At 46.7% G+C, this 20,954-nt stretch overlaps 1 protein-coding gene across 1 annotated transcript in view; it reads right to left on the bottom strand.

Moving 5' to 3' along the window:
* grm5a (glutamate receptor, metabotropic 5a) overlaps positions 1-20,954 on the bottom strand; it is a 101,116-nt gene that overhangs the window by 48,602 nt on the left and 31,560 nt on the right. Inside the window, 2 exon segments of the mRNA XM_064971066.1 lie at positions 1,095-1,330; positions 17,435-17,684. Coding sequence (XP_064827138.1) covers positions 1,095-1,330; positions 17,435-17,684 — 486 coding nt within the window.

Raw genomic sequence — 20,954 nt, 5'->3', positions numbered from 1 at the left:
ACAACTAGAGTCAAACCAGTTTCAGCACATCTACACACAACTAGAGTCAAACCAGTTTCAGTTTCAGCACATCTACACACAACTAGAGTCAAACCAGTTTCAGCACATCTACACACAACTAGAGTCAAACCAGTTTCAGCACATCTACACACAACTAGAGTCAAACCAGTTTCAGCACATCTACACACAACTAGAGTCAAACCAGTTTCAGCACATCTACACACAACTAGAGTCAAACCAGTTTCAGCACATCTACACACAACTAGAGTCAAACCAGTTTCAGCACATCTACACACAACTAGAGTCAAACCAGGTTCAGTTTCAGCACATCTACACGCAACTAGAGTCAAACCAGTTTCAGCACATCTACACACAACTGGAGTCAAACCAGGTTCAGCACATCTACACACAACTAGAGTCAAACCAGTTTCAGCACATCTACACACAACTAGAGTCAAACCAGTTTCAGCACATCTACACACAACTAGAGTCAAACCAGGTTCAGCACATCTACACACAACTGGAGTCAAATCAGGTTCAGTTTCAGCACATCTTCACGCAACTAGAGTCAAACCAGGTTCAGCACATCTACACACAACTAGAGTCAAACCAGTTTCAGCACATCTACACACAACTAGAGTCAAACCAGTTTCAGCACATCTACACACAACTGGAGTCAAACCAGGTTCAGCACATCTACACACAACTAGAGTCAAACCAGTTTCAGCACATCTACACACAACTAATTTGTAAGTCGCTCTGGATAAGAGCGTCTGCTAAATGACTTAAATGTAAATGTAACTAGAGTCAAACCAGGTTCAGTTTCAGCACATCTTCACGCAACTAGAGTCAAACTAGTTTCAGTTTCAGCACATCTACACACAACTAGAGTCAAACCATTTTCAGTTTCATCACATCTACACATAACTAGAGCCAAACCAGTTTCAGTTTCAGCACATCTACACACAACTAGAGCCAAACCAGTTTCAGCACATCTACACACAACTAGAGTCAAACCAGTTTCAGTTTCAGCACATCTACACACAACTAGAGCCAAACCAGTTTCAGCACACCTGCCTGTGTAGCCTACTCACTATTGCAGGTACGGTTGTACTTGGTGTTCTCCTGTGCGTGTCCCTTTAGTCTACATTGGAACCGGTGCTGCCAGAACTCAGTGAACCAGGGGTTCCTGGTGTTGTCATCTGGTTGCAGAGCCAAGTAGTAGTCGTCGAACCAGGGGATGTAGGCTGACTTCAGCTTTATAGTTATTCCCCCTGCAGCCTCTTGCTGATATCCATCTGTCACATCATACCGGTCAGCCCAGCCATCACTGGAGGGGGGAGATGGAGAGAGGGGGGTGAGGGGGGGGGAGGGGAGAGAGAGAGGGGGAAGAGGGGGAGAGGGTTGGGGAGGGAGGGGGGAGAGGGAGGGAGAGGGGAGGGGAGAGGGGAGGGAGAGAGAGAGAGAGAGAGGGGGAGAGGGGTGGGGGGGAGGGAGGGGGAGAGGGAGAGGGAGAGAGAGAGGGGAGAGAGAGGGGAGGGAGAGAAAGAGGGGAGAGGGGATGGGAGGAGGAGAGAGAGAGAGAGGGGAGAGGGGAGGGGAGAGAGGGAGAGGGGAGAGGGGAGAGGAGAGAGAGAGGGGGAGGGAGGGAGAGGGGGAGGGAGAGGGAAGGGGAGAGGGAGGGGAGAGGGAGAGGGAGAGGGAGAGGGGAGAGGGGAGAGGGGAGGGGAGGGAGAGAGAGAGAGAGAAGGGAGAGAGAGAGGGGAGATGGGAGTGAGAAAGAGAGGGGATGAGGGAGAGAGCGAGAGGGGAGAGGGGAGGGAGAAAAAGAGAGAGTAGGGAGAAAAATAGAGAGTGGGGATAAAGAGAGAAAGGGGAGGGAGAGAGAGAGGGGAGAGGGGAAGGAGGTAGAGAGAGATAGGGGAGAGGGGAGGGGGAGAGAGAGGGGAGGGTTGAAAGAGAGAGAGGGGGAGATGGGAGAGAGAGAGAGAGGGGGGAGGGAGAGAGAGAGGAGAGAGAGAGGAGAGAGAGAGAGGGTATATGTCTTGTTGCTCAGAGAGTAATAATTTAACAGTATGACCTGTGCTGTACGATCACATTCACTTTTTGTATACAGTATAACACCGTCAAAAATATAGCTGCAAGCCACAACGCCGGGGTTCAGCCCACTGTGCCACCATCAGAAAACACTGGAACCACTGCCTTGTTGACCACGCTTGCCAAATATCAGAACTCAAAATCAAACTGATCATGATCAATATAATATGCTTTTGATGTATTTTGGATCTTTTTTTCAATGACGTTGACTTCTTTTATTAAATGCATTATTCTACAGAACCGCTAGACAGATCAGCACCAGATTGGGTCTATAGCATCTATAGATACACATCATTCCAAGACTCTAGCAGAAACAATATGGCCGCTATGAGCCTGTGAGTTTGCGTTAACGATTGTTCCTGTCCAACAGAGCCAACACACGTCTAAACTGAACCGTACTATACAGGTTAGCTAGACACATGTCCCTGATCAAACAGATCACTGTATATAAACATGTGCTAGACACACTGATCAAACAGATCACTGTATATAAACATGTGCCCGTCGTAGTGCCACCGTTTGGTCGATCTGAATGTGCTCAGATGTGTTAAAGTCTTGACAGTGTTTGGAAGATGTGTACCAAGTTTTGTTACAAATAGCTATGTCGGAGTTTTATGCATTTATTGTGCCAGACCACGTGAAAATGTATTGATCAGTATATTGTTTGAGAAGCAATCCTGGGAAATAAAGCATAATAGAGAGCTTGGTCCATAGAGGCCAAGTATACAATGTTGTGCAGGTCAGTCATTTGCTGCAAGAGGAGAGGCGTTTGAAGTGTTTTTCACAAAATGTTCAATCAGTTGTTACAGTGCTACAATGTGGTCAATTAGCAGGGCACACCTTGACCCTGTATCACCCCTTGCCCCTGTATCACCCCTTGCCCCTGTATCACCCCTTGACCCTGTATCACCCCTTGACCCTGTATCACCATGCAAGGGTCCAACCTCCTGGACTAGGGATCATCTACCACCATGCAAGGGTCCAACCTCCTGGACTAGGGATCATCTACCACCATGCAAGGGTCCAACCTCCTGGACTAGAGATCATCTACCACCATGCAAGGGTCCAACCTCCTGGACTAGTGATCATCTACCACCATGCAAGGGTCCAACCTCCTGGGCTAGGGATCATCTACCACCATGCAAGGGTCCAACCTCCTGGACTAGGGATCATCTACCACCATGCAAGGGTCCAACCTCCTGGGCTAGGGATCATCTACCACCATGCAAGGGTCCAACCTCCTGGGCTAGGGATCATTTACCACCATGCAAGGGTCCAACCTCCTGGGCTAGGGATCATCTACCACCATGCAAGGGTCCAACCTCCTGGGCTAGGGATCATCTACCACCATGCAAGGGTCCAACCTCCTGGACTAGTGATCATCTACCACCATGCAAGGGTCCAACCTCCTGGACTAGAGATCATCTACCACCATGCAAGGGTCCAACCTCCTGGACTAGGGATCATCTACCACCATGCAAGGGTCCAACCTCCTGGACTAGGGATCATCTACCACCATGCAAGGGTCCAACCTCCTGGACTAGGGATCATCTACTAGGTTCATTTAACACCATGCAAGGGTCCAACCTCCTGGACTAGGGATTATCTACCACCATGCAAGGGTCCAACCTCCTGGACTAGGGATTATCTACCACCATGCAAGGGTCCAACCTCCTGGGCTAGGGATCATCTACTAGGTTCATTTAACACCATGCAAGGGTCCAACCTCCTGGACTAGGGATTATCTACCACCATGCAAGGGTCCAACCTCCTGGGCTAGGGATCATCTACCACCATGCAAGGGTCCAACCTCCTGGACTAGGGATTATCTACCACCATGCAAGGGTCCAACCTCCTGGACTAGGGATTATCTACCACCATGCAAGGGTCCAACCTCCTGGACTAGGGATCATTTACCACCATGCAAGGGTCCAACCTCCTGGGCTAGGGATCATTTACCACCATGCAAGGGTCCAACCTCCTGGGCTAGAGATCATCTACCACCATGCAAGGGTCCAACCTCCTGGACTAGGGATCATCTACCACCATGCAAGGGTCCAACCTCCTGGACTAGTGATCATCTACCACCATGCAAGGGTCCAACCTCCTGGACTAGAGATCATCTACCACCATGCAAGGGTCCAACCTCCTGGACTAGGGATCATCTACCACCATGCAAGGGTCCAACCTCCTGGACTAGGGATCATCTACCACCATGCAAGGGTCCAACCTCCTGGACTAGGGATCATTTACCACCATGCAAGGGTCCAACCTCCTGGACTAGGGATCATTTACCACCATGCAAGGGTCCAACCTCCTGGGCTAGGGATCATCTACTAGGTTATTTTACCTTACTTTAGAAAATATTAAAAATTAAGAGAAAAACCCTTGAATGAGTAGCTGCTCTAAAATGTTGACCGGTAGTGTCCACATTATGCTGATTCACTAGTGACCTTTACCTCTACCTACATGTACACATTACCTCAACTACCAACACTGTTGTTACTGTCTATTATCTATCCTGTTGTCTAGTCTTTACCTCTACCTACATTATATTACCTACCCTACTACCAACACTGCTGTTACTGTCTATTATCTATCCTGTTGTCTAGTATTTACCCCTACCTACATTATATTACCTACCCTACTACCAACACTGCTGTTACTGTCTATTATCTATCCTTATTGTCTAGTCGTTACCTCAACCTACATGTCCACATTACCTCAACTACCTAAACTACCTAGTACCCCTACACATACAATTGAAGTCAGAAGTTTACATACACCAAGTTGACTGTGCCTTTAAACAGCTTGGAAAACTCCAGAAAATGATATCATGGCTTTAGAAGCTGCTGATAGGCTAATTGACATAATTTTAGCCTGTGGATGTATTTCAAGGCCTACCTTCAAACTCAGTGCCTCTTTGCTTGACATCATGGGAAAATCAAAAAGAAATCAGCCAAGACCTCAGAAAATAAATTGTAGACCTCCACAAGTCTGGTTCATCCTTGGGAGCAATTTCCAAATGCCTCAAGGTGCCACGATCATCTGTACAAACAATAGTACGCAAGTATAAACACCATGGGACCACGCAGCCATCATACCTCTCAGGAAGGACACACATTCTGTCTCCTAGAGATGAACATACTTTGGTGTGAAAAGTGCAAATCAATCCCAGAACAACAGCAAAGGACCTTGTGATGATGCTGAAGGAAACAGATAAAAAATGATCTATATTCACAGTAAAACGAGTCCTATATCAACATAACCTGAAAGGCCGCTCAGCAAGGAAGAAGCCACTGCTCCAAAACTGCCATAAAAAAGCCAGACTACGGTTTGCAACTGCACATGGGGACAAAGATCGTACGTTTTGGAGAAATGTCCTCTGGTCTGATGAAACAAAAATAGAAATGTTTGACCATAATGACCATTGTTATGTTTGGAGGAAAAAGGGGAGGCTTGCAAGCTGAAGAACACCATCCCAACCGTGAAGCATGGGGGTGGCAGCATCATGTCGTGGGGGTGCTTTGCTGCAGGAGGGACTGGTGCACTTCACAAAGTAGATGGCATCATGAGGACGGAAAATGATGTGGATATATTGAAGCAACATCTCAAGACATCAGTCAGGTAGTTAAAGCTTGGTCGCAAATGGGTCTTCCAAATGGACAATGACCCCAAGCATACTTCCAAAGTTGTGTCAAAATGGCTTAAGGACAACAAAGTCAAGGTATTGGAGTGGCCATCACAAAGCCCTGACATCAATCTCTTAGAATTGTGGGCAGAACTGAAAAAGTGTGTGCGAGCAAGGAGGCCTACAAACCTGACTCAGTTACACCAGCTCTGTCAGGAGGAATGGGCCAAAATTCACCCAATGTATTGTGGGAAGCTGGTGGAAGGCTACCCAAAATGTTTGACCCAAGTTAAACAATTCGAAGGTAATGCTACCAAATACTAATTGAGTGTATGTAAACTGTGATGAAAGAAATAAAATCTGAAATAAATAATTCTCTACTATTATTCTGACATTTCACATTCTTAAAATAAAGTGGTGATCCTAACGGACCTAAAACAGGGCATTTTTAACTAGGATTAAATGTCAGGAATGATGAAAAATTGAGTTTAAAAGTATTTGGCTCAGGTGTTGGTAAACTTCCGATTTCAACTGTAGACTCGGTACTGATACTCCCTGTATATAGCCATGATATTATCTGGTACTTCCTGTATATAACCATGTTATTACCTGGTACTCCCTGTATATAGCCATGATATTATCTGGTACTCCCTGTATATAACCATGATATTACCTGGTACTCCCTGTATATATAGCCATGTTATTACCTGGTACTTCCTGTATATAACCATGATATTACCTGGTACCTGTATATAGCCATGATATTACCTTCCTGTATATAACCATGATATTACCTGGTACCTGTATGTAGCCATGTTATTACCTGGTACTCCCTGTATATAGCCATGTTATTACCTGGTACTCCCTGCATATAACCATGTTATTACCTGGTACTCCCTGTATATAACCATGTTATTACCTGTTACTTCCTGTATATAGCCATGTTATTACCTGGTACTTCCTGAATGAGAGTCTAAACTTTATGTTTTAATCCTGTCCCAAACGTTAATCTTTATCTCAACCACAGAATGAGAGTCTAAATTTTATGTTTTTAGTTTGGAGCAACTTTGAAATTTGACGTTTGGAAAAAATTGATAATACCGTAAGATCTTGTTACACACACACACACACACACACACACACACACACACACACACACACACACACACACACACACACACACACACACACACACACACACACACACACACACACACACACTCTTCTCTCTCCCTGTATCTTCCCAGCTTTATCAGTGTGAAACCTTAGGTAACCCAGTAGCAGTGGTTGTGTACTCTATCAGTTATACAACTGGAGGTGTGGGTGGGCTCTGTTCTGTTCCCTGGGTGGAAGAGGAGAAAAGAGAGGAGGAGAAGAGAGGAGAGAGGAGAAAAGAGAGGAGGAGAGGAGAGGGGAGGAGAGGAGAGTCGAGGAGAGAAGAGGAGAAAAGAGAGGAGGAGAAGAGAGGAGAAAAGAGAGGAGGAGAGGAGAGGAGAGGAGAGGAGAGAGGAGAGGAGAGGAGAGGGGAGGAGAGGAGAGAAGTGGAGAGGAGGAGAGAGGAGGAAAAGAGAGGAGGAGAGGAGAAATGAGAGGATTTAAAACGCAGGTGTGGGTGGTCTCTGTTCTGTTCGCTGGGTGGAAGAGGAGAAGAGAAGCTTTCATAACATTCATAAAGTAGAGATAGAAGGACGGAGAGGGAGGGAAAGAGAGGGAGGAATGGAGATTGAGGGACTACGGGAGTGGAGAGAAAGAGAGAGAGGATGGATGGTTGGAAAGCAAGGGATAGCTATGAAAAGAGAGAGATGGGGAAGGAGAGCAGCAACACACACACAAATAAACACACACCCACACACCCTTCTCTCTCCCTGTATCTTCCCAGCTTTATCAGTATGAAACCTTAGAGTACACAACCTCTGCTACTGGGTTACCTATCAGTTATACAGCTGGAGGAGTGGGTGGCCTCTGTTCTGTTCCCTGGGTGGAAGAGGAGAAAAGAGAGGAGGAGAAGAGAGGAGGAGAGGAGAGAGGAGAGAAGTGGAGAGAAGTGGAGAGAGGAGAGAGGAGAGAGGAGAGAGGAGAGAGGAGAGGAGGAGAGGAGAGAGGAGAGAAGTGGAGAGAAGTGGAGAGAGGAGAGAGGAGAGAGGAGAGGAGGAGAGGAGAGAGGAGAGAAGTGGAGAGAAGTGGAGAGAAGAGGAGAGAGGAGAGAGGAGAGAGGAAGATAGGAGAGAGGAGGAGAGTAGAGAAGTGTAGAGGAGAGGAGAGGCGAGGAGAGTAGAGAGGGAAGAGGAGAGAGGAGAGAAGAGGAGAGTAGAGGAGAGTAGGGGAGAAGAGAGGAGGAGAGGAGAGAGGAGGAGAGGAGAGAGGAGAGAAGAGGAGAGTGGAGGAGAGTAGAGAAGTGTAGAGGAGAGAAGAGGAGAGGCAAGGAGAGGAGAGAGGGAAGAGGAGAGAGGAGGAGAGAGGAGAGAAGAGGAGAGGAGAGTAGGGGAGAGAGGAGGAGGAGAGAGGAAGAGAGGAGAGAAGTGGAGAGAAGTGGAGAGAGGAGAGAGGAGGGAGAGGAGGGGAGAGGAGAGAGGGAGAGAGTGGAGAGAAGTGGAGAGAAGAGGGAGAGGGAGAGAGGAGAGAGGAAGAGGGGAGAGAGGAGGAGAGTAGAGAAGTGTAGAGGAGAGGAGAGGAGGAGAGAGAGAGGGAAGAGGAGAGAGGAGAGAAGAGGAGAGTAGAGGAGAGTAGGGGGAGAAGAGAGGAGGAGAGAGAGAGAGGAGAGAGAGAGAGAAGAGGAGAGTGGAGGAGAGTAGAGAAGTGTAGAGGAGAGAAGAGGAGAGGCAAGGAGAGGAGAGAGGGAAGAGGAGAGAGGAGGAGAGAGGAGAGAGAGGAGAGGAGAGTAGGGGAGAGAGGAGGAGGAGAGAGGAAGAGAGGAGAGAAGAGGGGAGTAGAGGAGAGAGGAGGAGAAGAGAGGAGGAGAGGAGAGAGGAGGAGGAGAGAGGAGAGAAGAGGAGAGTGGAGGAGAGTAGAGAAGTGTAGAGGAGAGAAGAGGAGAGGCAAGGAGAGGAGAGAGGGAGAGAGGAGAGAGAGAGGAGAGAGAGAGAGGAGAGGAGAGTAGGGGAGAGAGGAGGAGGAGAGAGGAGGAGAGGAGAGAGGAGAGAAGAGGGGAGTAGAGGAGAGAAGAGAGGAGGAGAGAGGAGAAGAGGAGAGTGGAGGAGAAGAGAGGAGGAGAGAGGAGAGAAGAGGAGAGTAGAGGAGAGAGGAGAAGAAGAGAGAGGAGGAGAGGAGAGAGGAGAGTAGAGGAGAGAGGGGAGAGGAGAGAGGAAGAGAGTAGAGAGGAGGAGAGTAGAGGAGAGAGGGGAGAGGAGAGAGGAAGAGAGTAGAGGAGGAGAGTAGAGGAGAGAGGGGATAGGAGAGAGGAAGAGAGTAGAGGAGGAGAGTAGAGAAGTGTAGAGGAGAGGAGAGGCGAGGAGAGAGGAGGAGAAGAGAGGATGGGAGGAGAGAGAAGAGAGGAGGAGAGAAGAGAGGAGAGAGGAGGAGAGGAGAAGGAAGAAGAGAGAGGAGGAGAGGAGAAAGGAGAGAATTTCAACTGCAGGTGTGGGTGGTCTCTGTTCTGTTCACTGGGAGGAAGAGGATAGGAGAAGCTTTCATAACATTCATAAAGTAGAGATAGAAGGATGGAGAGGGAGGGAAAGAGAGGGAGGAATGGAGATTGAGGGACTACGGGAGTGGAGAGAAAGAGAGAGAGGATGGATGGTTGGAAAGCAAGGGATAGCTATGAAAAGAGAGAGATGGGGAAGGAGAGCAGCAACACACACACAAATAAACACACACCCACACACCCTTCTCTCTCCCTGTATCTTCCCAGCTTTATCAGTATGAAACCTTAGGTAACCCAGTAGCAGTGGTTGTGTACTCTAACAGTTATACAACTGGAGGTGTGGGTGGCCTCTGTTCTGGTCCCTGGGTGGAAGAGGAGAGAGAGGAGAAGAGAGGAGAGAGAAGAGGAGAGTAGAGGAGAGTCGAGGAGAGAAGAGGAGAGGAGAGTAGAGGAGAGTAGAAGAGAGAAGAGGAGAGAAGAGAGAAGAGGAGAGAAGAGGAGAGGAGAGAAGAGGAGAGGAGAGTAGAGGAGAGAAGGGAGAGGAGAGGAGAGGAGAGAGGAAGAGAGGAGAGAAGTGGAGAGGAGAGGAGAGGAGAGAGGAGGAGAGGAGAGAAGTGGAGAGAAGAGGAGAGGAGAGGAGAGAGGAGAGTAGAGGAGAGAGGAGGAGAGAGGAGGAGAGGAGAGTAGAGGAGAGTAGAGGAGAGAGGAGGAGAGAGGAGGAGAGGAGAGGAGAGAGGAAGAGAGGAGAGAAGTGGAGAGAAGTGGAGAGAAGAGGAGAGGAGAGAGGAGAACTCTCCTCTGCTCTGCTCCTCTCTCCTCGCTCCTCTCTCCTCTCTCATCTCTCCTTTCCTCATCTCTTCTCTTATCTTATCTTCCACCCAAGAAACAGAACAGAGACCACCCACTCCTCCAGTTGGGGAAAGAAAAGAGGACTAGAGGAGGAAAGAGTTGGAGAGGAGAAGAGAAGAGGCTTTCAACTGGATGTGTAGGTAGTCTCTGTTCTGCTCCCTGGATGGGAGAGGAGAGTCTTTAATAACAGTCATACAGTAGAGATTGAACGATGTAGAAAGAGGGATAGATGGAGGGAAGGAGAGGGAGGACAGCAGAGAGAGACAGAGAGATTGAGGGAGTGCATCAGAGAGAGAGAGAGAGAGAGAGAGAGAGAGATAGAGGGAAGGAGAGGCAGAGTTAGAGGGAGTGCATCAGAGAGAGAGAGATTGAGGGAAGGAGAGGGAGAGTTGGAGGGAGTGCATCAGAGAGAGAGAGAGAGATTGAGGGAAGGAGAGGGAGAGTTGGAGGGAGTGCATCAGAGAGAGAGAGAGAGAGAGATAGAGGGAAGGAGAGGGAGAGTTAGAGGGAGAGCATCAGAGAGAGAGAGATTGAGGGAAGGAGAGGGAGAGTTGGAGGGAGTGCATCAGAGAGAGTGAGAGATTGAGAGAAGGAGTGGGAGAGATGGATGAAAGGAGAGGGAGAGTTGGAGGGATAAAGAGGGAGAGATGGAGGGATAGAGAGGGAGAGATGGAGGGAGTGCATCAGAGAGAGAGAGAGATTGAGGGAAGGAGAGAGAGAGATGGAGGGATAGAGAGGGAGATATGGAGGGATAGAGAGGGAGAGATGGAGGGAGCGCATCAGAGAGGGAGAGAGAGATGGAGGGAAGGCGAGGGAGAGTTGGAGGGAGTGCATCAGAGAGAGAGAGAGAGAGATGGAGGGAAGGAAGGAAAGGAGAGGGAGAGATGGAGGGAGCGCATCAGAGAGAGAGAGAGAGATGGAGGGAAGGAAAGGAGAGGGAGAGATGGAGGGAGCGCATCAGAGAGAGAGATGGAGGGAAGGAGAGGGAGAGATGGAGGGAAGGAGAGGGAGAGATTGAGTGATGGAGAGGGAGAGATGGAGGGATAGAGAAGGAGAGATGGTGGGATAGAGAAGGAGAGATAGAGGGAAGGAGAGGGAGAGATGGAGGGAAGGAGAGGGAGAGATGGAGGGAAGGAGAGGGAGAGATGGAGGGAAGGAGAGGGAGAGATGAACGGATGCAGAGGGAGAGATGGAGAGAGTGAAGACACAAAGAGATAGAGGGATGGAAAGCAAGGGATGGCTATGAAAATCAGAAAGAGGAGAAGAAAGGTTGAATCACTCTGGACTAGGGCTACATAACCACCTTCTGACCTGGCAGGGTTAGATAAACACCTACTGACCTGGCAGGGCTAGATAAACACCTACTGACCTGGCAGGGATAGACACACACACACACACACACACACACACACACACACACACACACACACACACACACACACACACACACACACAGAAACACACACACACACACACGCACACGGACAAACCTACTACTTAAACCCCTACAGTAGAGCAAATGTATAGAACAGTAGAGAGAACTGATTCAGATCATCGATTTCACCCCTCCCTCCCACCAGCGGAAATCTAATTATTCAGATTAATCTAGAGACGGGATGCGTCTCAATACAATGCATTCGCCGATGTCTACCTTCCTCATCTGCTGTTGGCCGATGTCCACCTTCCTCATCTGCTGTTGGCTGATGTCTACCTTCCTCATCTGCTGTTGGCCGATGTCTACCTTCCTCATCTGCTGTTGGCCGATGTCTACCTTCCTCATCTGCTGTTGGCCGATGTCTACCTTCCTCATCTGCTGTTGGCCGATGTCAACCTTCCTCATCTGCTGTTGGCCGATGTCTACCTTCCTCATCTGCTGTTGGCCGATGTCTACTTTCCTCATCTGCTGTTGGCCGATGTCTACCTTCCTCATCTGCTGTTGGCCAATGTCTACCTTCCTCATCTGCTGTTGGCCGATGTCTACCTTCCTCATCTGCTGTTGGCCGATGTCTACCTTCCTCATCTGCTGGAGGCCAATGTCTACCTTCCTCATCTGCTGGAGGCCGATGTCTACCTTCCTCATCTGCTGTTGGCCGATGTCTACCTTCCTCATCTGCTGTTGGCCGATGTCAACCTTCCTCATCTGCTGTGGCCGATGTCTACCTTCCTCATCTGCTGTTGGCCGATGTCTACCTTCCTCATCTGCTGTTGGCCGATGTCTACCTTCCTCATCTGCTGTTGGCCGATGTCTACCTTCCTCATCTGCTGTTGGCTGATGTCTACCTTCCACATCTGCTGGAGGCCGATGTCTACCTTCCTCATCTGCTGGTGGCCGATGTCAACCTTCCACATCTGCTGGTGGAAGGTGGCTGAGCTACAGCAGTGTTTTTCAGACCAGGGGACGTCCCGTAAACCAGTCTCCACCTTCCTGAGCGGTATGACGGCTGCGTGGTCCCATGATGTTTATACTTGTGTACTATTGTTTGTACAGATGAACGTGGCCCCTTCAGGCATTTGGAAATTGCTCCCAAGGAAGATCCAGACTTGTGGAGGTCTACAAAAAATGTTCTGAGATCTTGGCTGATTTCTTTTGATTTTCCCATGATGCCAAGCAAAGAGGCACTCAGTTTGAAGGTAGGCCTTGAAATACATCCACAGAAACACCTCCAATTGACTCAAATTATGTCAATTAGCCTATTAGAAGCTTCTAAAGCTATGACATCATTTTCTGTCATTTTCCAAACTGTTTAAAGGCACAGTCAACTTCGTGTATGTAAACTTCTGACCCACTGGAATTGTGATACAGTGAATTATAAGTGAAATGATCTGTCTGTAGACAATTTTTTGAAAAATGACTTGTGTCATGCACAAAGTAGATGTCCTAGCCGACTTGCCAAAACTATAGTTTGTTAACAGGAAATTTGTGGAGTGGTTGAAAAACGAGTTTTAATGACTCCAACCTAAGTGTATGTAAGCTTCCGACTTCAACTGTACACATCCTCTATGTTATTCAATGTGTTTCTAGAGGCTAATAACGCTAAAGCCTAAATCAATGTTTCATCAAAACTTACAGGCGTCCTACAATTCCAAATCAAATAGCTAAATAATCATTGGTATGACCATCTTAAAACAATACCATAGGTTAACTTGTTTTAAACCCAGCGATGGGGCCATTAGAGGTACTAAATGAGGATAATAACAAACGCCAACATGGTGTCTCAGAAGGGCGTTGGGCCACCAACTCCCTTAATAATGTACAGCGTGCTAGCTCAGGCTCCCTTAATAATGTACTTCATTCTAGCTCAGGCTCCCTTAATAATGTACAGCGTGCTAGCTTAGGCTCCCTTAATAATGTACAGCGTGCTAGCTCAGGCTCCCTTAATAACGTACTTCATTCTAGCTCAGGCTCCCTTAATAATGTACAGCGTGCTAGCTCAGGCTCCCTTAATAATGTACAGCGTGCTAGCTCAGGCCCCCTTAATAATGTACTTCATTCTAGCTCAGGCTCCCTTAATAATGTAAAGCGTGCTAGCTCAGGCTCCCTTAATAATGTACAGCGTGCTAGCTCAGGCTCGCTTAATAATGTACTTCATTCTAGCTCAGGCTCCCTTAATAATGTACAGCGTGCTAGCTCAGGCTCCCTTAATAATGTACAGCGTGCTAGCTCAGGCTCCCTTAATAATGTACAGCGTGCTAGCTCAGGCTCGCTTAATAATGTACTTCATTCTAGCTCAGGCTCCCTTAATAATGTACAGCGTGCTAGCTCAGGCTCCCTTAATAATGTACTTCATTCTAGCTCAGGCTCCCTTAATAATGTACTTCATTCTAGCTCAGGCTCCCTTAATAATGTACAGCGTGCTAGCTCAGGCTCCCTTAATAATAATCTAGCTTCCCTTAATAATGTACAGCGTGCTAGCTCAGGCTCGCTTAATAATGTACTTCATTCTAGCTCATAATGTACAGCGTGCTAGCTCAGGCTCCCTTAATAATGTACTTCATTCTAGCTCAGGCTCCCTTAATAATGTACAGCGTGCTAGCTCAGGCTCCCTTAATAATGTACTTCATTCTAGCTCAGGCTCCCTTAATAATGTACAGCGTGCTAGCTCAGGCTCCCTTAATAATGTACTTCATTCTAGCTCAGGCTCCCTTAATAATGTACAGCGTGCTAGCTCAGGCTCCCTTAATAATGTACTTCATTCTAGCTCAGGCTCTTAATAATGTAGCCTCAGGCTCCCTTAATAATGTACAGCTCCCGTGCTAGCTCAGGCTCCCTTAATAATGTACTTCATTCTAGCTCAGGCTCCCTTAATAATGTACAGCGTGCTAGCTCAGGCTCCCTTAATAATAGCAACAAGCATTACTGAGTTAAACAGCATGATCAGTATCACTTAAATCTGTCTGTCTGTCTGTCTGTCTGTGTGTGCGTGTGTGTGAATAGCAGCAAGAAGTGTCATTGAGTATAATGAGACAGCCAGCCATCACAGACAGACAGACAGACAGACAGACAGACAGACAGACAGACAGACAGACAGACAGAGGTAGTCACAGACAGACAGATAGACAGACCCATATCTCCTCTATTATCCCATTGGCGAAGAGGCTAATGGAGCTTTGACTCAGCTACAATGTTTACCTGGACTGACTAACACTGGGCTCCACTGTACTGCCGTTTCCAGCCCAGCCATTGTAAGGCATTCTGTCTGGGTGAAACTGAGTCAGAATGGAGCCCTTAGTCCCGCTCCCCAGTAGCAACATCAGAACACTGAGACCCTGACACCATTTTTATAAATAGATGTTTTAATTTAAATATTCAACACTACCTAAAACACTACCTTTCCAGAAACACTGCTAATGCACAGAGCAGTGTAATATAATGATGTATGTAGTCCAAGGGCATTGCTATGTTCAGTTTCATCAGGTTTGATTGACAGACAGCCTCTGTATGTTAGTAATGAGACGAGCCGTTATTAGAGCACCAGGGATAGAAGTGGACTGGGGAGGAAGGGATCACAACCTTAAAATAAACACCTACTGGAGGAGGAGAAGATTTTTAAAAAACTGGAGAAATATCTCTCTCTCTTTCTCTCTGTTCCCCTCACTCTCAGTTTCTCTTTCTCCATCCATCTCCTTCTCTCCCCTCTTCTCCCTCCCTCCCAGCCCTCCATTCCCCCTCCCCCCTCCCCTCCCTCCCCTGGAGCCCTCCCCTCCCCTCCCCCTCCCTCTCTGCCCTCCGCTCCCTCCACTCTCTTTCTAACTAAATAGTTCTATGAATAGCAGTGTGTAATTTGCAATGGCCTGGAGGCAGAATTCATGAAAAGCGATTTTCCCAGCTATTAGGGAATTTGTCATCTTAGAGAAGGTGATATTTTTAGAAATGGATCAGGGGTGGATTAATAATCCTGTATGAATGGACCAGAGATAGATTAATAATCCTGTATGAATGGATCAGAGATAGATTAATAATCCTGTATGAATGGACCAGAGATAGATTAATAATCCTGTATGAATGGATCAGAGATAGATTAATAATCCTGTATGAATGGATCAGAGATAGATTAATAATCCTGTATGAATGGATCAGAGATAGATTAATAATCCTGTATGAATGGATCAGAGATAGATTGATAATCCTGTATGAATGGATCAGAGATAGATTAATAATCCTGTATGAATGGACCAGAGATAGATGAATAATCCTGTATGAATGGATCAGAGATAGATTAATAATCCTGTATGAATGGATCAGAGATAGATTAATAATCCTGTATGAATGGATCAGAGATAGATTGATAATCCTGTATGAATGGACCAGAGATAGATTAATAATCCTGTATGAATGGATCAGAGATAGATTAATAATCCTGTATGAATGGATCAGAGATAGATTAATAATCCTGTATGAATGGATCAGAGATAGATTAATAATCCTGTATGAATGGATCAGAGATAGATGAATAATCCTGTATGAATGGATCAGAGATAGATTAATAATCCTGTATGAATGGACCAGAGATAGATTGATAATCCTGTATGAATGGATCAGAGATAGATTAATAATCCTGTATGAATGGATCAGAGATAGATTAATAATCCTGTATGAATGGATCAGAGATAGATTAATAATCCTGTATGAATGGACCAGAGATAGATTAATAATCCTGTATGAATGGATCAGAAGATAGATTAATAATCCTGTATGAATGGATCAGAGATAGATTAATAATCCTGTATGAATGGATCAGAGATAGATTAATAATCCTGTATGAATGGATCAGAGATAGATTAATAATCCTGTATGAATGGATCAGAGATAGATTAATAATCCTGTATGAATGGATCAGAGATAGATTGAAAACCATCATTATCTATCCACTGCTTCTGCCTTTTCGAAAAGAGAGGGACCACGACTCATCTTCAGAAGGCTAGACAAGAGGAGCGCTGTGCTGTAAGCCTCCGTCAATAGGGGACACACAAACACGCTAACTTTTCTTGACACAATGACATCCCTGCATCTGTTTATGGAAACAGTGTTGTGAAATTGTCAGCTGTCATGGCGGTTTATATTGTCCCATACGAAGTCACTATGAATTAAAGCAGTATGATTTACCTGGTGAGAGAAGTTGTATCTCAGCATCAAGGGAGGATGACAGGGTGGTGATGGTGGTGGTGGTGGTGATGATGGTGGTGGTGACGGTGATGAAGATGAAGCCAATGCCAGTAACCATGGAAACAGCCTCTGCGATGCAACTGGAGATGTAAATAGATGAAGGTGTAAAAACAAGATGATACAATTATGAAAACACACACTGTGTGAGTGAGTGAGTGAGTGAGTGAGTGAGTGAGTGAGTGAGTGAGTGAGTGAGTGAGTGAGTGAGTGTGTGTGTGTGAGTGTGTGAGTGAGTGAGTGAGTGTGTGTGACTGAGTGAGTGAGTGAGTGTGTGAGTGAGTGAGTGAGTGTGTGACTGAGTGAGTGAGTGAGTGAGTGAGTGAGTGAGTGAGTGCGTGAGTGCGTGAGTGAGTGAGTGAGTGAGTGAGTGAGTGAGTGCGTGCGTGCGTGCGTGCGTGAGTGCGTGCGTGAGTGCGTGCGTGCGTGCGTGAGTGCGTGAGTGCGTGAGTGCGTGCGTGCGAGTGTGCGTGCGTGCGTGCGTGCGTGCGTGCGTGCGAGTGAGTGCGTGAGTGAGTGCGTGCGTGAGTGAGTGAGTGAGTGAGTGAGTGAGTGAGTGCGTGCGTGAGTGAGTGAGTGAGTGCGTGCGAGTGTGTGTATCTCTCTCTCCACTCACCTCCCCACCAGTAGGAACTCCCCCACCAGGTGTTTCCGTCTCATTGCCATCAGTATGCCTCGTACAGTCATACCCTCGCAGAAGCAAGCCACCACCCGAGCCTTGGGCAGGTGTCCTCTCAGCTTCTCCAGCAGCTTGTCAAAGTTGTGCTCCCCTGCGTTGCTGTAGATCTTATCTGAGTGAGCGATACAGATGCCCTCTCTACCTGCCAGTTCCTTAAAGGCTTCCATACCACTCTCACCATAGTTACCTATAGACAGAGACATTACATTTACATTTACATTTAAGTCATTTAGCAGACGCTCTTATCCAGAGCGACTTACAAATTGACAAATTGACATTCACAACAGAAACATTATAGACATTAACATTTTATAGTATGTGGGTGGGTAGTGTAGTGTTAGACAAAACACACTATGTAGGAGACACTCCATCCCCTCGGAGGCAGCATCAACTGAGTCCATGTGCTGCCAAGCCTTGCAAATGGCATCAGGCATCAAGCTGACCAAAGCACCTGCTGATGTTTGGTTTGGGATCCTTCGTTTTGGGGCCTGTTGCGTTATCTCTGGGGAGAAGTTTTCTTTTGTCACATCTACTCATTCAAGGGTTCTTCTTTATTTTTTACATTGTAGAATAATAGTGAAGACTATGAAATAACACATATGGAATCATGTAGTAACCAAAACAGTGTTAAACAAATCAAAATATATTTTATATTTGAGATTCTTCAAAGTAGTCACCCTTTGCCTTGATGACAGCTTTGCACCCACTTGGCATTCTCTCAACCAGCTTCACGAGGTAGTCACCTGGAATGCATTTCAATTAACAGGTGTGCGTTGTTAAAAGTGAATTTTTGGAATTTCTTTCCTTCTTAATGAGTCGGAGCCAATCAGTTGTGTTGTGACATGGTAGGGCTGGTATACAGAAGATAACCCTATTTGGTAAGAGACCAAGTCCATATTACGACAGGAACAGCTCAAATAAGCAAAGAGAAACGACAGTCCATCATTACTTTTAAGACATGGTCAGTCAATACGGAACATTCCAAGAACTTTTAAAGTTTTTCAGTCGCAAAAACCTTCAAGCGCTATGATGAAACTGTCTCTCATGAAGACCGTCACAGGAAAGAAAGACCCAGAGTTACCTCTGCTGTAGAGAATAAGTTCATAGGAGTTACGATACTCAGAAATTGCAGCCCACATGAAGGTCAGTCAATGCGGACCATTTCAAGAATGTTGAAGTTTCTTCAAGTGCAGTTGCAAAAACTATCAAGCGCTGTGATGAAACTGGCTCTCATGAGGACCGCCACAGGAATGGAAGATCCAGAGTTACCTCTGCTGCTCTAAGTTCATTAGATTTACCAGCCTCAGAAATTGTAGCCCAAATAAATGCTTCACAGAGTTCAAGTAACAGACACATCTCAACATCAACTGTTCAGAGGAGACTGTGTGAATCAGGCCTTCATGGTCGATTTGCTGCAAAGAAACCACTACTAAAGGACACCAATAAGAAGAAGAGATTTGCTTTGGCCAAGAAACACAAACAATGGACATGAGACTGGTGGAAATCTGTCCTTTTGTCTGTCTGGAGTCCAAATTGGATAAGGTGAACGGATGATCTCCATCCGGACAATCAGGACAATGACCCAACACACCTCCAGGATGTGTAAGTGCTATTTTACGAAGGAGAGTGATGGAGTGCTGCATCAGATGACCTGGCCTCCACAATCCCCTGACCTCAACCCAATTGAGATGGTTTGGGAAGAGTTAAACTGCAGAGTGAAGGAAAAGCAGCCAAGAAGTGCTCAGCATATGCTCAGTCAATCAGTCAATCAGAACATTGACCCACCCAGGAGAGTGATGGAGGACTGCATCAGACCTGGCCTCCACAATCACCTGACCTCAACCCAATTGAGATGGATGAGTTAAACTGCAGAGTGAAGGAAAAGCAGACAGTTTTGATGTCTTATTATTATTAATCTACAATGTAAAAAAAATGGTTAAAATAAAGAAAAACCGTTTAATGAGTAGGTCTGTCCAAACTGTTGACAGGAAGTGTAATTATTTTAATTTGAACAAGATACTAATCCGCTGGCCGACCAAGACGTCGAGAGAGAAGGAGCTGGCCCGAAACCTAAGGAGAGGTGGCGGTTTCCTGAGTACCTGCAGTCAACACCTGGTCACACATGCTTACTACTCACATCAAGTCAGGTTACAGACTATGTAGCTAGGACCCCTAGACATAACAAGTCATGTTACAGACCATGTAGCTAGGACCCCTAGACAGGCAGGTTACAGACCATGTAACTAGGACCCCTAGACATAATGAGTCAGGTTACAGACCATGTAGCTAGGACCTCTAGACAGTCAGGTTACAGACCATGTAACTAGGACCCCTAGACATAATGAGTCAGGTTACAGACCATGTAACTAGGACCCCTAGACAGGCAGGTTACAGACCATGTAACTAGGACCCCTAGACATAATGAGTCAGGTTACAGACCATGTAGCTAGGACCTCTAGACAGTCAGGTTACAGACCATGTTACAGGACCCCTAGACAGTCAGGTTACAGACCATGTAACTAGGACCTCTAGACAGTCAGGTTACAGACCATGTAGCTAGGACCCCTAGACAGTCAGGTTACAGACCATGTAGCTAGGACCCCTAGAGAGTCAGGTTACAGACCATGTAGCTAGGACCCCTAGACAGTCAGGTTACAGATCATGTAGCTAGGACCCCTAGACAGTCAGGTTACAGACCATGTAGCTAGGACCCCTAGACATAATGAGTCAGGTTACAGACCATGTAGCTAGGACCCCTAGACATAATGAGTCAGGTTACAGACCATGTAGCTAGGACCCCTAGACAGTCAGGTTACAGACCATGTAACTAGGACCCCTAGACAGTCAGGTTACAGACCATGTAACTAGGACCCCTAGACAGTCAGGTTACAGACCATGTAACCTAGACATAATGAGTCAGGTTACAGACCATGTAGCTAGGACCCCTAGACATAATGAGTCAGGTTACAGACCATGTAACTAGGACCCCTAGACAGTCAGGTTACAGACCATGTAGCTAGGACCTCTAGACATGATGAGTCAGGTTACAGACCATGTAACTAGGACCTCTAGACAGTCAGGTTACAGACCATGTAGCTAGGACCTCTAGACAGTCAGGTTACAGACCATGTAACTAGGACCCCTAGACAGTCAGGTTACAGACCATGTAGCTTGGACCTCTAGACAATCAGGTTACAGACCATGTAGCTAGGACCCCTAGACAGTCAGGTTACAGACCATGTAACTAGGACCTCTAGACAGTCAGGTTACAGACCATGTAGCTAGGACCCCTAGACAGTCAGGTTACAGACCATGTAGCTAGGACCTCTAGACAGTCAGGTAACAGACCATGTAGCTAGGACCTCTAGACAGTCAGGTTACAGACCATGTAACTAGGACCCCTAGACAGTCAGGTTACAGACCATGTAACTAGGACCCCTAGACATAACAAGTCAGG

The sequence above is a fragment of the Oncorhynchus masou genome, chromosome 8 (genome assembly GCF_036934945.1).
Source record: "Oncorhynchus masou masou isolate Uvic2021 chromosome 8, UVic_Omas_1.1, whole genome shotgun sequence".
Lineage (NCBI taxonomy): Eukaryota > Metazoa > Chordata > Actinopteri > Salmoniformes > Salmonidae > Oncorhynchus > Oncorhynchus masou.
Note: the sequence above shows the minus strand (reverse complement) of the source record. Positions and strands in the feature narration are given on the sequence as shown.